We start from the raw sequence: 18,085 nt of genomic DNA, 5'->3' as shown, positions 1-18,085 counted from the left end.
TGCAAAAACTAGAATTAATTGATGATAAAAATGATTCTGGAGTTGGGGTTCATGAAGTAAATTTATCAGGATTTGGTTGGGTAAATCCAATTTTTTAAGAAAAGTATGAGATTTGAAGGTAGATGATTCTAAAACTCGTTAATCTTTTTCTCAAGTAAACTAAAGAGTGTTTTAAAAGAAATTAAACTGTGTGATGTTTGATTTATTCAAAACCCGTTAGGAATTTTAATCAATCAATAACCCTCTTAATCCTTAGTTTATCACTAAATCTAAGTATTTAAGTTCAATATCTTGATTATCTATCAATAATTTTCACCTCTCGATTTTTCAATCAAAGATTAAGAATAAAACTCAAAGAGGCCTAACAATGAGCATGTCAAAAAAGCACACAATATATGAATCAAAACTCATATATATTAAAATTTGGATAAATTCAGTCCAAATCCATAAATAAATTAAATTTAAATCATTATATCCGACTCTAAAATCTCAAGTATTTGCTCACTCATAATTACTTTTATAAGAGAAAATAATGAAATAAAGAAGATAAACATGAAAATAGAAACAAGAGTAAAGAAGCCCAGATGGGAAGAGTTCCGATCTCTAAAAATGGCTGCTGGAACGTCACTTTGCAAGTGTGACTCTGCAGAAGAATGGCATCCTCCTTTTCTTTTTCCCTCTTTCATTCTTTGTCTACTTTTATAAAATACTAGAAAATGATCAACATATATGGCCTAGAAGTCTGCGCTAGAACAGGTAAAAAGGAGAAAAGACAAAAGGTACAAAAAAAGTGAGGTGTTAAAAATTAATCCTAGTCAGCACTGCTTCTCGCCAGCCAAGAAGATCCAATGTTGAACATAGTGTATTTTAATATGCTCCGTGTTGATTGAGAACAAGCTCTATTTAGAAGCGCTGGGGCAACGCTACCCAGTATCACTAGGTATGTTATTTAGGCTAAAAATCTCTAAATCTCCAATTACTTTCTCCTTGCTGCACATGATTCTTCAAGTAGAATTTCTTTAACTTTTACACCACTTTAAACTTTCAAACAATCTTGAATCATCTCCACTTGCACATTTTTATCTTCAAATCATTTTAAAACCTAATAAAAAAATCAAAATTCTAAAAATCAAATATAAAATACTAAAATTAACAATTTAACTAAAATAAAAGCTAAAAACCTAAAATTACTAAATAAAAATGGCAAAATGAATACAAAAATTAACCTAAAACACCTATATAAAATGAGTGTGTCACAGATGCTAGACCAAAAAATAAAGAGATTGCTAAAATTGTAAAGGAAAATGCTAAACTAAAATAAATAAAGCTAAGTCATTGTGTCTGTTGAGTTGATTTGGCTGATGTTGTGTGTTCAAAATAAAGTCTTGCACCTCTATTTATAGAGTTGGCATGTTGGGTTGCTAAGTCTATTGGATCAAATGTGCTTGGTGACAAACCTACTGCATCAAGAATTACTCAATGCATTAGCGTTCTACACCTTGATTTAACGATTGCACCAAGTTTTCTTAAGGGATGTTTGGTTTACCTGTTGGGTATAGCTGATAGCTGATAGACACTCAAATAGGAGTTAAATTTTAACAACCATCCTTAAACTTATATTGCTGTAACATTACAATCCTTCAATTTAAAAATGTAACATAAAACCCCCTCAACTTTCAAATTTTGCACAGTGAAATCCCTCCAACCTCCAATCACTGGTTTTCCAGTTAGACGTTAACCTGGTCAGTTCCAGCGTAATGCTTAGTCATCATTTCTCTTTCCTCTCTCAAGCTATGTATAAATTGAATCCTTCTACTCTCTATAGAGAAAATAATTTTTCATGTGTAGAGAGAATAATTTTACACTTTACATAAGAAATAAAAGAAAAATACTGACTAAGCGCCATGCTGGATCTATTCATATCAGTATTTAACTGGAAAATTAGTAATTAGAAGTTAGAAGGATTTTATTATGCAAAATTTGAAAGTTGGGGGGTTTTATGTTATATTTTAAAGTTGAAGGACTATAATGTTACAACTATATAAATTCATGGATAGTTGTTAAAATTTATTCCCCAAACAGGTGAACTAGAGTGTTTGACAAATTTAAAAAAATATAGCTAATGGCTTATGGGTAATTAATATGATACCCATCAGCTGCAATTTGTATTAGCTCTATTTTTAAAGTTATTTCTCATCAACTGGTAGATAATTTGATTTTATTTTTTATTTAGACCATATTATCCTTTTTCATTTAACTCAAAAATTAATATTATTAATGCTTTTATCTTTTTCATTTATAATTTTAATATCTTAATTTGAGCATTACAACATTGTTAAAATATTTTTTTATTAATAACATAAAATATAAAATATTTATTTATTATGAAAAATACATTTTTTTACATCTAAGATAAGATCTTAATTATCAACTCATATATGTCCCAAATCAACAGTCTCCTTTCCACTAATATGTGTGCCAAGCTGCCAGAAGATTTTCTGCTCAAAGCATCTGCCATCATATTCACCTTACCTGGGTGATATTGAATGGTACAGTCATAATCCTTTAGAAGGTCCATCCATCTCCTCTACCTTAGATTTAGATCTCTCTGCTGGAAGATGTACTTTAAGCTTTTTATGGTTAGTGTATATCTCATACACCTCACTATATAAATAGTGCCTCCAGATCTTTAGTGAAAAAACTACAGCCGCCATCTCTAAATCATGAGTAAGGTAGTTTTGCTCGTGCCTTTTTAACTGCCTTAAAGCATAAGCCACTACTTTACCATGAGGCATCAAAACACACCCCAAGATGACTCTGGAAGCATCATAATACACTGTATATCCTTCTTCACTCACAGGCAATGTCAGCACTAGAGCTGTAGTTAAGCATTCCTTAAGCTTCTAGAAGCTTTCCTCGCACTCGTTTGACCAAAAGAATGGGACATTCTTTAGAGTCAACAATGTCAGAGGAGCTGCTATTTTATAAAAATTTTGCACAAAATGCCTATAGTAATCTACTAGACCCAGAAAACTCCACACCTCAGTGACTGTAGTAGGCCTAAGCCAATCAGTTACTGCTTTAATTTTCTTGGGATCGACCTGAATACGTTCACTAGATACCACATATTCCAAGAATGAGATGCTCTCTAACCAAAACTCACATTTTGAAAATTTAGCATATAGTTGATACTCCCTTAGTCTGCAACACCATTCTTATTTGCCAAACATGTTCTTCCTTGGTTCGAGAATACACCAAAATATCATCTATGAACACAATGACAATGCGATGCAAGAATAGCCTAAACACCCTGTTCATTAAATCTATAAAGGCCGCTAATGCATTAGTGAGTTCAAAAGACATGACCAAGAACTCATAATGACCATGCCTCATCCTGAATGCTGTTTTTGGTACATCTTCACTTCTGATCCTCACCTGGTGATACCCTAACTGTTGGTCTATCTTTGAAAATATCTAATCTCTTGCAGCTGATCAACTAAATCATCAATCCGAGGGAGTAGATATTTATTCTTAATTGTCACTTTATTCAGCTGTCTATAATCAATACACAACCTTAAAGACCCATCCTTCTTCCTCACCAATAAAATGGAAGCACCCTAAGGTGAAGTACTTGGCCGAATGAAACCCTTGTCCAAAATCTCTTGCAATTGCTCCTTCAGTTCCTTTAGCTTTGCTGGTCCCATCCTGGAAGGTGGCATAGAATTAGGATTCATACCCGGCATAATATCTATACAAAACTCTATCTCCCTATCCGGTGGCAACCCAGGAAGCTCCTCAGAAAATACATCCATGAATTCCTTGACAACAGGTACCTTCTCCATATCAATACCTTGAATAGATGTGTCCCTCACTAGTGTCAAATAACCCTGACATCCACTCCTCAACATCTTCCTGGAGCTAATGGCTGACACTAAGTTGTATGGAGCCACACTTATGTCACCATCGAAACTAAACTCTTCTACCCTAGGTATATGAAAATACACCTTTTTATTTCTGCAATCTAAGTAGCATAGTGGGTTGACAGCTAATCCATACTCAAGATCATATCAAAATCCATCACTGGTAAAAGAACCAAATTTGCCGGGAGGATTTTTCCATCAACTACCCCTGGGCTACTCAAAAAAACCATACCCACATTGATATTATCACTAAACAGGGGACACTCTAAAGTAGTAGGGTTCCTACCCAATCTCAAGGCAAATATAGAGGAAATAAATGAGTGCTTAACATCCGAGTTAATTAAAAAATTAGCTCAAATGAGCAAACCAAGAGAATACCTGCTACCACAGCTTTCGAAGCCTGGGCATCCTAGTGTGTCAGGGTGAAAACTTAAGCCCGGCCTTTGCCATGGGATGCAAACCTCTGAAATAGGCTTTTACCACTAAATATATCCCCAAAGCTGCATCCTCCCTGACCATAGCCCTGTTGGCCACTGAACTGGCTACCTGCCATGCTGGAAGTACTAAGGTGTGAAGCAAAAGAACCTTGAGACCCCATATAATGCTCACTAAACATGGGGCATTCCCTAGCAAAGTGACCTTGCTGACCACATCAAAAACATCCACTAGAGCTCATCAACCAAGGCTCTGAGTATACTCTCCCACACTACGTACAAGGGGCCAAGGAAGACCCTGAACCAGATCCAAAACTGCTACAACCCAAACTCTGTCCACCACTAGAACTGTAACACCCCTATGTTCGGTAGTGCGTTATACTGTTCTGGTGACAGTGTCTGTCCGGACAGCTAGGATGCCTAGAACTACACTTAGATATGGGTGAGGAGACATAAAATAATGAAATACAAGAAAAAAAAATACAAGAAAAATAAAGGAAAAATAATAGTAATGAAATGTAACCAAGTTAAACGAGCTGAGAATCATAGCGATGGGTGACCGCACTGGGAAGTTGCGGCGTGGACCGTTGACTAGTCCTGGACCGCGGGAAACCTTAAAAAATATTTTTAAGACTTAAATAAACATATATTGAAGTATAAATATCATTAGAAATATCAAAGAAAAATTAATTAATTAGTACAAAGAAAGACGAGAAATCGAGAAAACGACAGAACTCGGTGTTACCGAAAAATCGGGAATGCAACCCGAATAGGGGCATTGTGGTCATTTGACGCCTCGAGTCATCTTTTGACCTAAATGTCCATTAAAAATAAATGATATTAAATTTTGAAAATCACATGAAAAATGAAATTAGATATGAAATTACCCATAATGTAAATAGAGAAAAATGAGGGTGTAATTAGAATTAATTAAACTTTAATTATTATAATGTTTAAACTAAGGTTGGTGGAGGGTTAGTGGAGCTATATAAGGCATATGAGGACAAAAGGACAGCCACTTCACTCATCTTCTTCAACCTCACTCTCTTTACCGAAATGAAATGCTCTCAAATCCTCCATGGCTGGCCAACCATGCAAGCTCCATTCTTCCATCTTTAAGCCATGATCCTTGCATTTTCCTTCACTAAATTTTGTCTACACATCATGGGAAACATATAGTTAACAAAAAGGAGAGAAAATTTCAAGGTTTTGTCAAGCTTAAGTTGAGGTAAGTGTCCATTTTCTCTTTCTTGTTTAATTAAACTTTGAATTAAGGTTATGGTGAATTGATTGGTTGAGAAAATTGAAGGATTTGATGAGTAATTAATGTGTTCAATTTTGGCAGCCTTAAACTCCATGGGAATATGATTTGTTCTTTCATATATAGTGTGATTAGTGAGGTTGATTAGAGGGCTTACATTTACTAGATCTTAATTGTCATGTGTATGCTTGAAATGGACACTTTGAAGTAGGGTTGTAAAATGAATATAGAAGTTTGGTGCATATGTACAAATTGGACAGCTTTGATGTACTTAGGAGAGCATTATTTCATGTATGTCAATATTGATTAATCAGTTAATAAAAGTGTATTATTGATTTTGATCAATTGGATTTGGGTTTGGAGTTGGTTATTTGAGATTTGTGTATATTGTTGGACGTTTAATCTAATTGAATTGAGTGAATGTGTAATTTCTGGACATTTCATTTCATTAAACTGAGTTGTTGCTGAAAAAATTGACAAATTGAGTTGTGGTTGGACAATTGACCAAAAAGAAATGTGAATGGTGTTCATTAGAAGTGCCAATTTTCAATGCAAAGTATGGTTAGTAAAAACAGTATACATTTTAGGTTATAAATGGAATTGTGTGACTTCAATTGGTATGAGACCAATTAGAGGTGAAACTAGGCGCAAAATGTGCCAACTTTCATGAAGGAAGCTTACCAAAACTCTGCCTAGAAGGTGACTTGAAAAATGACCAAATCTGGATTAGTGACTTGAAAGCCTGAAAATTGACCATTTGGGTAGTAGTTAGTGTTTTGAACATAACTTACTCAAAACAGGTCCAATTGACCTGAAATTTTTACCATAAAGAGTTTAGACATATATCTACAATTCTTATGAGGACACCAAAGCCCAGAAATGGCCAGAACCAAGCCAAATAAGTTGCACAAGTTCGGGTATAAAAACTGGCCGAACCAAAAGTGACCTAAAAATGACCTAAGCCTACCATTTTGGTGCATTCTGTCCAGCATTGGTAAATTGACCATAACTTGGTCTACACAACTCAGAATGACCTGAAATTTTGCCCCCGTGCAATAAGACATAGACCTACAAGTTTGTAGTTTGGACCGAAACCTGAAAACCGAGAGAATTAGGTCATCCTGCTAGGTCAAAATAGTACACCAAAATCCGGTAAATTGCAATAAAATGCAATACACTTAAAAATAAATTTGGTAACATATATCAACATTGAAGGGCTCTAAAATGTGACATATTGGTAACATTGAAATTGACTCACTTAGAGTGCATCAAGGGTCAACATTATAAGTTGACTAATGAAATAAATTAAAGAGAATATTACCAAGAAAATTTAGATATTGGATTTTATGGTTGGAAACAAATTCATTGAGTACTGAAATACTTTAAATTGTGTGTTTCAGTTGATAAGGATATTGAGAAGCATAAAAAACATTGAGTCAAGGCCTAGGACCGACTCAAATCAGGTTTGTGCACAACTAGTTTTTAACTGATTTTGTTCTGAATATTTCATATGATTAAATGACATATTTTTCTTCTGTATTATGTTTAACAAGCATTGGATTTAATTCAATGATTATTGAAATTGTAATAGTATGTATGTGTTGACCCCGTATAGCTCAAAATGAGCATTGATTTTGATGATAACAAAACTCAAAGAGAATCTATCTAACCCAACTTCAAAGTGATGTGTAGATTCTTTGTCTTATGCATAAAGAACCTTTCAAGTTGTATCTAAGGAGAAAAGATACTCAAAGGCATTTCAAGACAAATCCAAAATGAGAAAAAGACTATGGAAGCCAAGACTCAAAGAAAAGGTATGAAAGGCATAGTGTTAGAGTCTTAGGTCTTTTGTGAAAAGAATGGATGAGAATTTAGTCATATGGAGCTCAAAATTGAAATTTTATTTTCTGATTACTTTTTCTCATCATGACCTTGGACACTACTATTGAAACATTTTTTTTAAAGTCTAAATCATTTTACATTGCAAGTTGAGACATGCAGCTGTTGACTTAGTTTGCTAACTGGTTTGCTAAAATTTTCAGTTTGCTAATGTGTTTGCTAAAAACATTAGTTTACTAACCAGTTTACTGACTGCTACCACTATTTCATTAGTTTGCTAACTGTTCAGAGCTGCTCAACTTTGCACAAAAGGACAAAATAACGGCCATTTTGTCTTGGGCAGTGTGTATAACGTTCCAAAAGGGTTTCAAACGGTCTAAAATGATTTGGGACTATAAATACACCTTCTTTACTTCATTTACATTTGATGAAAGCTTACATTTGAACTCCAACTTTGATTTTTTATTTATTGCTTTCATTCAAGAGCTTTAAAGATTTTGAGCTACCATTGGCAAATCAACTCATCTCTTCTTTATAGTTTGATTTGTATTGAGTAAGAGTGAGTGTTACAACATTGAATTGCATTTAAGAGAGGTTGTACAAGCACCTATTGAAGCTTGAGAGAGAAAGTGCTTGTGATAGCACTTGTGGAGGTTTCAAGCTACCTTGGTAAAAGCTTGGTGTTGAAAAGTTGTAAAGGGCTTTTGGTCTCTTGCCTTCAAAAGAGCAAATAGTGGAAAGAAGACTCAAAGAGGATTCTTTGAGAGAGTGGATGTAGGCTAGTTAAGCCGAACCACTATAAAAATCATTGTGTTTGATCTCTCTAACCTTGACCTCCTTACTTTTGTGCAATTTAAATTTCACTTGTTATACATGATATTGAATGTTGATTGAATAGATTGAATTGAAAAACTTGAGATCATATTGAGTGACTTGAGAAATTAATGCATGCCTTATTAGATATTGCCATACACATTGATTGAGGGTTGAATTGCAACTTAGGAACACCTTGTTGAAGCATATATTATTTTTCATTATATATAGAGTAGCACCTAGTTGAACAAAGCCATAATTTTTCATTAGGCTATAAGCAAGAGCCGGAAAAATTGTTTAAGTCCAATTCACCCCCCTCTTGGACAATTTTTGGGACAACAGTATGGATTTGGCTTTGTGAAATGGTATTTCCACAAGTATTAAGCATTATTGTGGATTGAATAAATTATGTTTTGGAAAATTATGATAGAACATGTTTTGAATTGTGATGGGCAATTTGCATGGAAAAATGCAAATTTATGAATTGAATTGTGATGAGCATAAAAATTATTGGATATTAGAATTGACTTTGAATTGAATTATATTGTGATTTATGCTCACTAAAAGGATTGTGATATTGTTTTATATCTCACTATAGATGCTTGACTAGGTTATTACCCGTCTCTCTCATTTGTTGAGAAGACAATGGAGTTAGTTGTGTTTTGATTACCATGGTACGTGCACAGGCTTAGATTCTCCTCTTATAAGAGGTTAGATCTAAGTTTTTTATGTTATGGCCCTTTCGGAAGATTCATTATTGTGGTGTGTACTGTGCACGATGATTCGACCTCCCCGACCATAGGGAGTTAGAATCACCCCGAAGATGGCCCTTTCGGATTAGTCTTGCATAGTTAGTGAGATAAAGAATGGTTTTTGAGATAAAGAATAGTTTTTGAGATAAAAAATGGTTCTTGAGATAAAGAATGATTTTTAAATAGTAAAGAATTGTGATTTCAATCATGATTTATGTATAATTGATTTTGTTGGAATTAATCTTTATTTCTAATAAATTGTTGGAATTACCTTAAATGTTATGATTTGATAAATTGAATTTCGTGATCAAAGTCATTTTATACAAATGATTTATATTATTGGCAATGAATATTTTGAGTTTTGGAATTTGATAAGTATTCAGATTTCCAAATTATTTGCTGTAAATTTTGTCAATGTATATTGTACTATGTTTTAAATTATAGTTGTGCACCACTGAGTTCACCACTCAGCGATAGCTTTGTATGCTGTCGCAGGTGAAAAGAGCATAGAGCAATTGAGTAAGCTTCTTTGAAGAGACATTCAGATCAGCTCCAGGTAGACTCATGCACATAAGTTTTGATGTATGTATGTAACAATATGTATGTAAATTATTTGAGCAGTTGTATAAAAACTCTTATAAAATATTTTGGTATGTAATTAAATGTAAATTATTGTAATGTAAATTTGAGATTTCATTTACATGTATAGTTTTGTAATATTAATTTTTGAGTCTTGTAATCAATGAAATGTTTCTTTTATGATGAGGTTGGTTTGAAAATGAAATGATTGATTATTGAGATTGAATTGTGAGATAAAATGAAGTTTCTTGGAGTTGTATTTGAGAAAACATATTGGGAGTGTTTTTCCTTTTCAGGTTTGAAGAACTGTTTTCTCAAAACACAGCCGACACTTTGCCGAAATTTTGAAAAAAAATTTATAACACCAGATTTTAATCGATGATTTAAATTTCACGAAAATTATTTCAAAATCCCTTGTAGTATATCTAATGGGTTATCGGTAGGTGAAGTACGGTAATTCATTAGGTGTACTACGGGATCATGTTACATCTTACGGGGGAGTAGGGTGTGACAAGAACCATAGCTCGACCTGAACCCTCTGACTCTGTGGGGTTCTCGATTTGGGAGAAATTTAGCCCAAAAGTTAAAATAGGCTAAAACTTCTTAGGCTTGATTCGGACAAACCTCTAAACGAAAATTTGTGTTTTTGATGTCTTTGGAAAGCTCTCGAGAAGTAGAACACTTTTGGGACTGGACCCAGTCCAATTAGTGGCCTGATTGGTCGAAATTAGGCTGAGAAGCTCAAGGGATGTGCACGTAATGGAGGAGCTTCAAACACGTTTGTTCAGTGTTTGGGGCAGCGGCCGGCAGCGGTGAGGGGTTCTGGTGAGGCACCGGCATTTGGGGGAGGGAGGGGGATGGCCGGCCGGCAGTAGGAAGGGGAGAGGAGAGAGAAAATGGAAGGGAAGGGGAAATAGGTAGACGCCCAAGGGAGGGGGAAAAGAAAAAGAAATGGATTGATTCGATTCAGCCGGTCTGATTCAGGATATCAAAATTCAATTTTTACTCTGCCCTGGGACCCCAAAACGAGGCTCGAAAATTCTAAAAAAGTTATAGAAAATTTAGAAAAATTTGTGGAGTTCAAATATATTTTTAAATTTATAACTTAGTCTTTAAATTAATTTTTAAAAATCGATAAAATTTATTATCTCAAGAAAATCAAACCCAATTTTAAAAATCCAGAAAATTCTAATTTAATTTCCATAATATTTAATACAATAAAATGTTATAATTTACATATAAAATAATTATTTAAAAATTTAGAGTGTTACAATAGTACAATAAGCTAAAACAAAGGGTGTTTAGCTCATCCACGGCGAAGTCCGCCAGGCTAAATAAAATAAGGGTGCCTAGCCCATCCACAGTAATAATCCAGTAGGCTAAAATAAAGGGCACTTAGCCCATCCACAGCGATAGTCCGTCATGCTAAAAAATCTAAGGGTACTTAGCATATTTATGACGATAGTCTGCCAAGCTAAATAAAATAAGGGTGCTTAGCCCATTCATGGTAATAGTCCACCAAGCTAAAATAAAGGGTGCTTAGCCCATCACCAGCGATAGTTCGCTAGGCTAAAAAATCTAAGGGTACTTAGCCTATCAACGGTGATAGTTCACCAGGTTAAAACAAAGGTGCTTAACCAATCTATGATGAAAGTCTACAAGGCTAAAATAAAGATTTTTAGGCTATCTACAATGATAGTCTGTCAGGATAAAATAAATGTGTTTACCCCATCTAAAATGATAGCCCATCAAGTAAGCAAATTAAAGGTGCAAGTCCACCTAAGGAATAGTTCAAACTAAGCAAATCAAAGGTTCAAATTCACCTAAAGGCGATTATCAAGATGATAGTTTGCACTTAAAAAAAAAAATTAGGGCAATGACCAAAGCTTTGACATGTAAACGAACCTAAAGATTCATACTCGAGGGAGGAACTAATGATATAGCTCCTCAATATATATATAATTAATCAAGTAACTTGGGTTTTTGGATAGCCCATGAGCCTATGATATTTAATGGTTCAATCATGAGATTCATTCAAATAGTTTAACTACTTTAAGACCCACTCAATAATAGAAAAGAATCTTCATTAAAAATAAGCAATCTTAATAGGATTGTCAAATATAGCAATGCCTATAATTATGCACTATAAATAAAAATATAATTTTATAATGCTAGCTAATAATATCCATATAATTATATAGTTTACTTATCATAATCAACCATTGTCTATATCCTATATAAAGAGAACAAATTATTTATGGAGGTATGTTCTTTGTTCATGCTCAATCTAATACATTATTCTCTTATATCAGTTCTAACTTGAGCATTGGAGGGTCCTCACCAAGTCCATACCCGGTAAGCCTCTGACTCATCTATTTTCTGTTTTGCAGGTTCGTACCCATAAGAAATTTCCATGGACCGCAATAATATAGTTACAATCCATTAGTCATAATATCAAAATGACTTTTGATTTAATAATATTAAAAAAAAGTTAAAATTGAAATTAAAATTAAAATTATAATCATACCAAAAGTAATTAAGAATAAATAAAAACTAAATTCAAAGTTTGATTTTAATTTTAATTCCTCCAAATTAAAGAATTAGAGATTTAATTTTGATTTGAATTTTAATTTTTAAATAAAATAAAACTCAAACCAAAACAAAACATCCTTATTCTTGGCAAGCGAGAAACAACCTTAAAAAGAAGAAATTTAATGTAAACTCCAAACAAACAACACAAATTTACAAGTTAATGAATATATATGGGTTAACTATTAAAAAATTCTTAAGTTTAGTAATTATTATAATTAAATCCCAAAGTTTACATAATTATCAATTAATCTCTCATGTTTGATTAATGTATCAAATTAACCCGATCATTAAAAAACTGTTAATATACGAGGGGAGTTCTACGTCAGCTGCCATATTATCACTGGAGAAGTCACATAAAGAATCTCAAATTAGGTTTAAATACAAAAAAAATTTATGAAATTTACTAATTTTTGCAATTAAAGCTTGAAATTTATATAATTGCTAATAAACCTCTACGTTATAATGATGTCTCAAATTGACTTGACCGTCAACAAACCATTAATATACTTCAATAAACAAGAAATTACAAGCTAAATTTTGTTCTGCAGATACAAATATCCTATCTAATTCTAATTAACCTATACATTCAAGCCAACATTAACAAAGTTTATTCACTATTACTATACATATGTAAAATAACATAATACGATCCTAGAAATAGACCAAAATCAAAATTTTCCTCCTCTACACATTCAACTCTTTTTTCAAATAAACTATTTCATTCTTTAAATTTTTTGTTGTATTTTTCAACACATCAACTTTTCTCTACAAATCATTAATTAGTATATCATAAAAGCATTTCTTTCCTAAGTAAATGTGCCAGTAGCTCCTTCTATTGACCACTGCAAGATGGATCAAATTACTGAAAGAAATAACAATCATTTTCCTGAATCAATTATCTATTAATATTAGTATCAACAAACTTATAACAACGTGTAACTTTTAACAAAAATAGTCAATATAAAAGCAATTACAATTACCCTTCAGTACCACATACTAAGTTACTAACAGTTTATATTTGAGATATCAATGAAACATAGGGATATAATTAGTAATCATGTAAACTTTAGAATTTAATTGTAAGAATTAGTAAACTTTATGATTTTTTTTGACAATTAACTCTAATTTAGAGTTTTTTATGTGACTGTTTCATTGATGATATGGTAGTTGATATGAAATTCCTGTTAAGTATGTTAAAAATTTATTAACGATCGAATCAATTTGGACAATCAATCAAATATGATAGTTTATTTAATAATTATATAAATTTTAAGATTTAATTATAATAATTGATAAAATTTAAGATTTTTTTGACAATTAACTGCGAAACCACCTTATTAAACTAGTTCCCTCTTTACCTAATTGCTAATTTTATTTTATTTAATTCAGCTTGCTGTCATAGCCAGTTTTTTAGACATTTTGTTTAAAGGTCGTCCATTGTGAAAGAAAACTAGTGTTTTAAACGCAAAGCCCCGGCGTGAATGATGGAATCATTATCTTTTCTCTGTGTCCACTAGTAAATTAAAAATGCACGTAAAAACAAACGATAGTCGGTGAAATGATTACAACGGCAACCAATGAGATTTAGAAAAACTTAATTTTTTAGAGAGAGAAAAAAATTAAAAAAAAAAGTGAGGAGACAAAATAATTTTATTTCTTCTTATTATTAAATTGATCTGAACAAGAATGTGAATAAATAGATGGAGGTAAGAGTTTCATAATGAGTTGAATGAATATACTTAAATTTAGATCAATTATTTTTTAAAAAAGAATTAATTAAATTTTCTTATAAATTTTATAAATTTGTTATATTTATTAGATGTGAGACTGTAAACACTTTTTTATTTATTAAGTAATAAGGAAAAATGGAAGAAAAACAGCTTTATAAATAATATAATCTCTAATTTATCTGTTTTATTTAAAAATGAACAAACATTTTGTATTCCGGCGTGTTGATCCAGAGCAGATGGCGAATGGTGAATCCAATTGCATTCGATTATCCATCAAAATACCGGATGGGACGACTGAAGAATTCCTTGTGTATCCTGGTAGTACAGTGAAGGATGTCCACAAGGGAATTCTACTGGCATGTAAAATTCCAGTTACGGAACAGAAATTATATTGTAAGGGAAAGCAGCTACAGCGGTGGCAGACACTTGAAGACTGCTCAATTCAAAACGACGATTGCCTCGAATTGCAGCGTGGATTTGATGACAAATCGGTACTTTTGCAAAAGATTCACCAAATGAGTTCAAAGATTTGTCGCATGTGCCAAGGGCAATCTCTCCCCAAAGATACTCTTCAGGATGACCAGAAGACGATTGTCGCACTGTTGGCACTTCTAACAGAAGAGGAATCGGAGAATCTTATGAGTTCGTATTCTGTCCCTGCGACTTTGGTTATGCTTTACAGCTCAGCAATTCCAGAATACAAAGACTATGCTTCTGCTTTGATAAGGTTTTCCATGGAAAAAATATCGAATTGTGCAAATGTTTCTGTTGATAGATGTACACATTTAGCATTAGAATTTTGTGCTTCGCTTAGAACGGTATATGGTGATGCTCTGTATCAGCAATGGCGGACTACTCTAAAGCAGTTGTTGGAAAGAGGTAACCTTAGTGACCTACGCTCAATTTTCCAAATTAGATCCTGGTTTATTGAGATGGCAGATACCTTAAGCATCCTATTGAGTAAGATGCAGGAATCAAATCCAAACTCATATCCAATCCCACTCATTGAGTCATTGAAATTTTGTTTTCGTGAATTCCAGGTATTTTCATGCGTTATCACGTAATGCAATTTGTGGTATAGATATTGCCAAAGAGGAGGATAAGTCTATAGTTGATTTGTTGTCAACACAAATTAAAGTTGTATTTAGTTGCCTGTTGAATAAAATGGAGAGTAATCTTAGACTTATACCAGAGACAGCAAGAATATTCGAAACAAGTGGTTGGTTGCATTCTGTTTCGATTGTGTATCTGGACATTTTGAAAGAGCTAAACAGCATTTCTCAACTTTGGGAGAATGAACAAAAGCAATTTCAGCATGTATTAATGAACCAGCAGATTTCACTACAGCTGATACTTGAAAAAACTACGAGGAAAGATGATTATCATTGGCTTCTTAGGCACAATGATGTGATTGATTCGAAATCCAGGATGCATTTAGTTACGATGATGATGATCCCTGAGGAAAAATTACTCGATGCTGAGTTCTACAAGCCACTCATTCACTGGTCTAGATTTCTAGACGAAGAGTTGTATGAGTCATTGAAAAATAACAATATTACCAGTCCTAAAAAATTGCAGGATTGGTTATACAAGTTATGCCAAGCTATATTCAAACCGCAAAATCTCCTCTTTCTGGCGTGCTCAAATGATCCTATGAAGTTCTATCCTAATCCCGGTAAGATCGTATCTTTTGATCCTTGCTATGAATAGCATCCACAATTGTTACTTGTCCTGTTTTTTTCCTTGAGAAATGATTGATGTAAGCTTTTTGTAACAAATTTATCATATATTTAATTTATAAGATACTATTATTAAATATACAATTCAAAACCTCATAGTGCTAAGACAGCAGCTCGCTGGTGGATATTCATATTATTAAATATTGCAATATATACTTTGATTACTGATTCATTAGTGTAATGAAGAATTAGGCCCTTAGTGTAGTGTAAGGAAATATTTATGCTAGGGTGTGTACATTAGGTGTGTCCGAGTGAGGTCCTAAGTATTGAAGTTTTGCATAGGGTAATTAAAATTTCATAGTTGAGTTGTGTAGAAATGTGTTTCTGGGTTTAATTTAAAAGTACCGTTGGATTCTGTCCTGTTCATATGATCAAATCATAATTAAGTTTGTGATAATTTACTATCATTTCCTAAAACTACCTTGCCCTGCTGTTAAGGATAGATTCTTTTTTCACTTTGATATATATGCAGAATTGAAGTTAGAACCATTACACTTCGACTGTTTTGAATTTTCTGGTAAGGTGATTGCATTGGCATTGATGCATGAAGTACAAGTAGGTGTTGCCTTTCATCGTGTGTTTCTTTTGCAACTGGCTGGAAAGAATATTTCTGGAGATGATGTAAAAGATGCATATCCATCTTTTTACAATAACAAGGCTAAGGAACGTTTTGCTGATCATCAAATTCGAGATGACTTCATCAAGTATATCTCTGAACAAATATATTTTTTCCGAAAAGGCTTTGACAGTGTTTTTGGAAAATCAATCATCGAACTGTTAACTTATTGGGGAATAGATCTTGATGATATTAACCTGGTGCTAAAAGGAGACTTAAATCTTGGATTTAATTCTTGTGAGAGAACGCATGTGAATCATGGCAACAATGAAAGTGAACCTCTGATGTCCCAGTTCCTGAAGGTATGTGCTTACAGAATTTCCATTGTGTTACTAAAGCATAACTATTTTTTCCTATACGTTTTCAATACTTATCAAAGCTCTGAAAATTGATTTCAAAATTTTATTACATGAGTTGCTTTAGTAGGGGAATCTTCTTTGGAAATAAAGAACTTGTTTTCTCATCTTTCTACAGCAATTATAGGCTTTTGGACTTTTCTTTAGGACCTTTCAGCAATTTCATGGTTTTATTATAAATGTTGCAAATGTTTTAAAAGAAATGTTCCGGGATATCAAGTTTCATTAGCATAACCATGATTATTACTGCAATTTCTATCAAATTTTAATAGAGATAGTTTGTTGAAATTTGGCAGATTAATAGACAAAGACTGAAGATTACGAAGTCAAAGTGGCAAAAGGATGGTAAGAAGCTGGGAAGAGGGGGTTTCGGAGATGTGTACAAGGGTTATGCTGCTGGTGGTTTCTTTTTTGCCGTAAAGGTAATAAAAATTAAAAATAAAGGAGAAATTGACAAAATTAACCAAGAGGTTAATTTATTGTGTCAATTCAGTCATCCAAATATTGTTAAATATTATGGCACTGAAGAGGAGGAGTCAAAGGTCAATATTTTTCTTGAGCTTATAAGTACAGGCTCCCTCCGACAAGTATATAAATGTTTTAAACTGAAAGATTCCCAAGTGTCCCACTACAGCAAACAGATACTGGAAGGTTTGAAGTATCTCCATGAGCGAAAGGTAGTCCACAGAGACATTAAATGTGCAAATATATTGGTGGATGAGAAAGGATGTGTGAAAATTACGGATTTTGGATTGGCAAGAGTGGCTGAATTAAATAGTCTTATGAAGTCTCGGCATGGGACAATAAATTGGATGGCCCCGGAGGTTATAAAACAGGACAAAGAGTATGGATTTAAAGCTGATATTTGGAGCTTTGGCTGCACCGTCTTGGAGATGTTAATCAGGAATATTCCATACTCTCATTTGAAAAATTTGAATGCAAATCTAGAATTGGAAGTTCAAAAAGGGTCAATTATAGATCATCTTCCTAATTATTCTTTGTCAGAGAATGCACTAGATTTTATCAAGCAGTGTCTGAAACGCAATCCAAATAAGCGTCAAACTGCTGATGAGCTTTTGAAGCATCCGTTTGTGAACGATTCTGGCTTTTAGTTTTTGTCAAATTTCAATCAACTCGCTAAAATTTCTTCTTCAGCTTGAATTGTGTAAACAAACGTTTGAGTGTTTATGAGCATTTCTTCATGTTGCTTCCCTTTTTGTTTTTTTTTTCTTGAAAAAAGGCTAGCAGAGCTTGGTTATGAACTTGCAGAGAATCAAATCATTTTGTAACATCATGTTTATAGGTTGGTGTATGCTGTGTTTGTATAGAACTGTTGGTCATTCTTTGTTGTGTTTGTAATTGTAAGGGGTTTTTCATTAACTGGTGTTTATAGTTCTAGGTGGCTGCAAGGAGTTAGGGCCTGGTGGCTCTGTTTTTCCCCTTACCTATTTCTT

The 18,085-nt window shown here is 33.2% G+C and overlaps 1 protein-coding gene and 1 pseudogene across 1 annotated transcript; one reads left to right on the top strand and one right to left on the bottom strand.

Annotated features, from left to right (window-relative positions):
- Positions 1 to 2,555: 2,555 nt before the first annotated feature.
- LOC131182009 (uncharacterized) lies at positions 2,556 to 3,842 on the bottom strand. Its single transcript, XM_058150630.1, has 2 exons — positions 3,632 to 3,842; positions 2,556 to 2,878 (listed from the first exon to the last, which is right to left on the bottom strand). The coding sequence occupies exons 1-2, from the start codon at positions 3,840 to 3,842 to the stop codon at positions 2,556 to 2,558; spliced, it is 534 nt and encodes a 177-aa protein (XP_058006613.1).
- Positions 3,843 to 14,122: 10,280 nt separating this feature from the next.
- LOC131182257 (E3 ubiquitin-protein ligase UPL5-like) lies at positions 14,123 to 17,844 on the top strand (annotated as a pseudogene).
- Positions 17,845 to 18,085: the final 241 nt, after the last annotated feature.

The sequence above is a fragment of the Hevea brasiliensis genome, chromosome 8, assembly GCF_030052815.1.
Source record: "Hevea brasiliensis isolate MT/VB/25A 57/8 chromosome 8, ASM3005281v1, whole genome shotgun sequence".
Taxonomy (NCBI): Eukaryota; Viridiplantae; Streptophyta; class Magnoliopsida; order Malpighiales; family Euphorbiaceae; genus Hevea; species Hevea brasiliensis.
The sequence above is the reverse complement of the archived record's forward strand: the minus strand, read 5'-3'. Positions and strand labels throughout refer to the sequence as shown.

Coding starts and splice junctions, on each gene's coding strand:
- LOC131182009 (XM_058150630.1), bottom strand. CDS start 3,842: ATGGAGAAGGTACCTGTTGTCAAGGAATTCATGGATGTATTTTCTGAG. Junction 2,879..3,631: donor CAAGGGTTTCATTCGGCCAA/GTACTTCACCTT, acceptor GCTTAACTACAG/CTCTAGTGCTGACATTGCCT.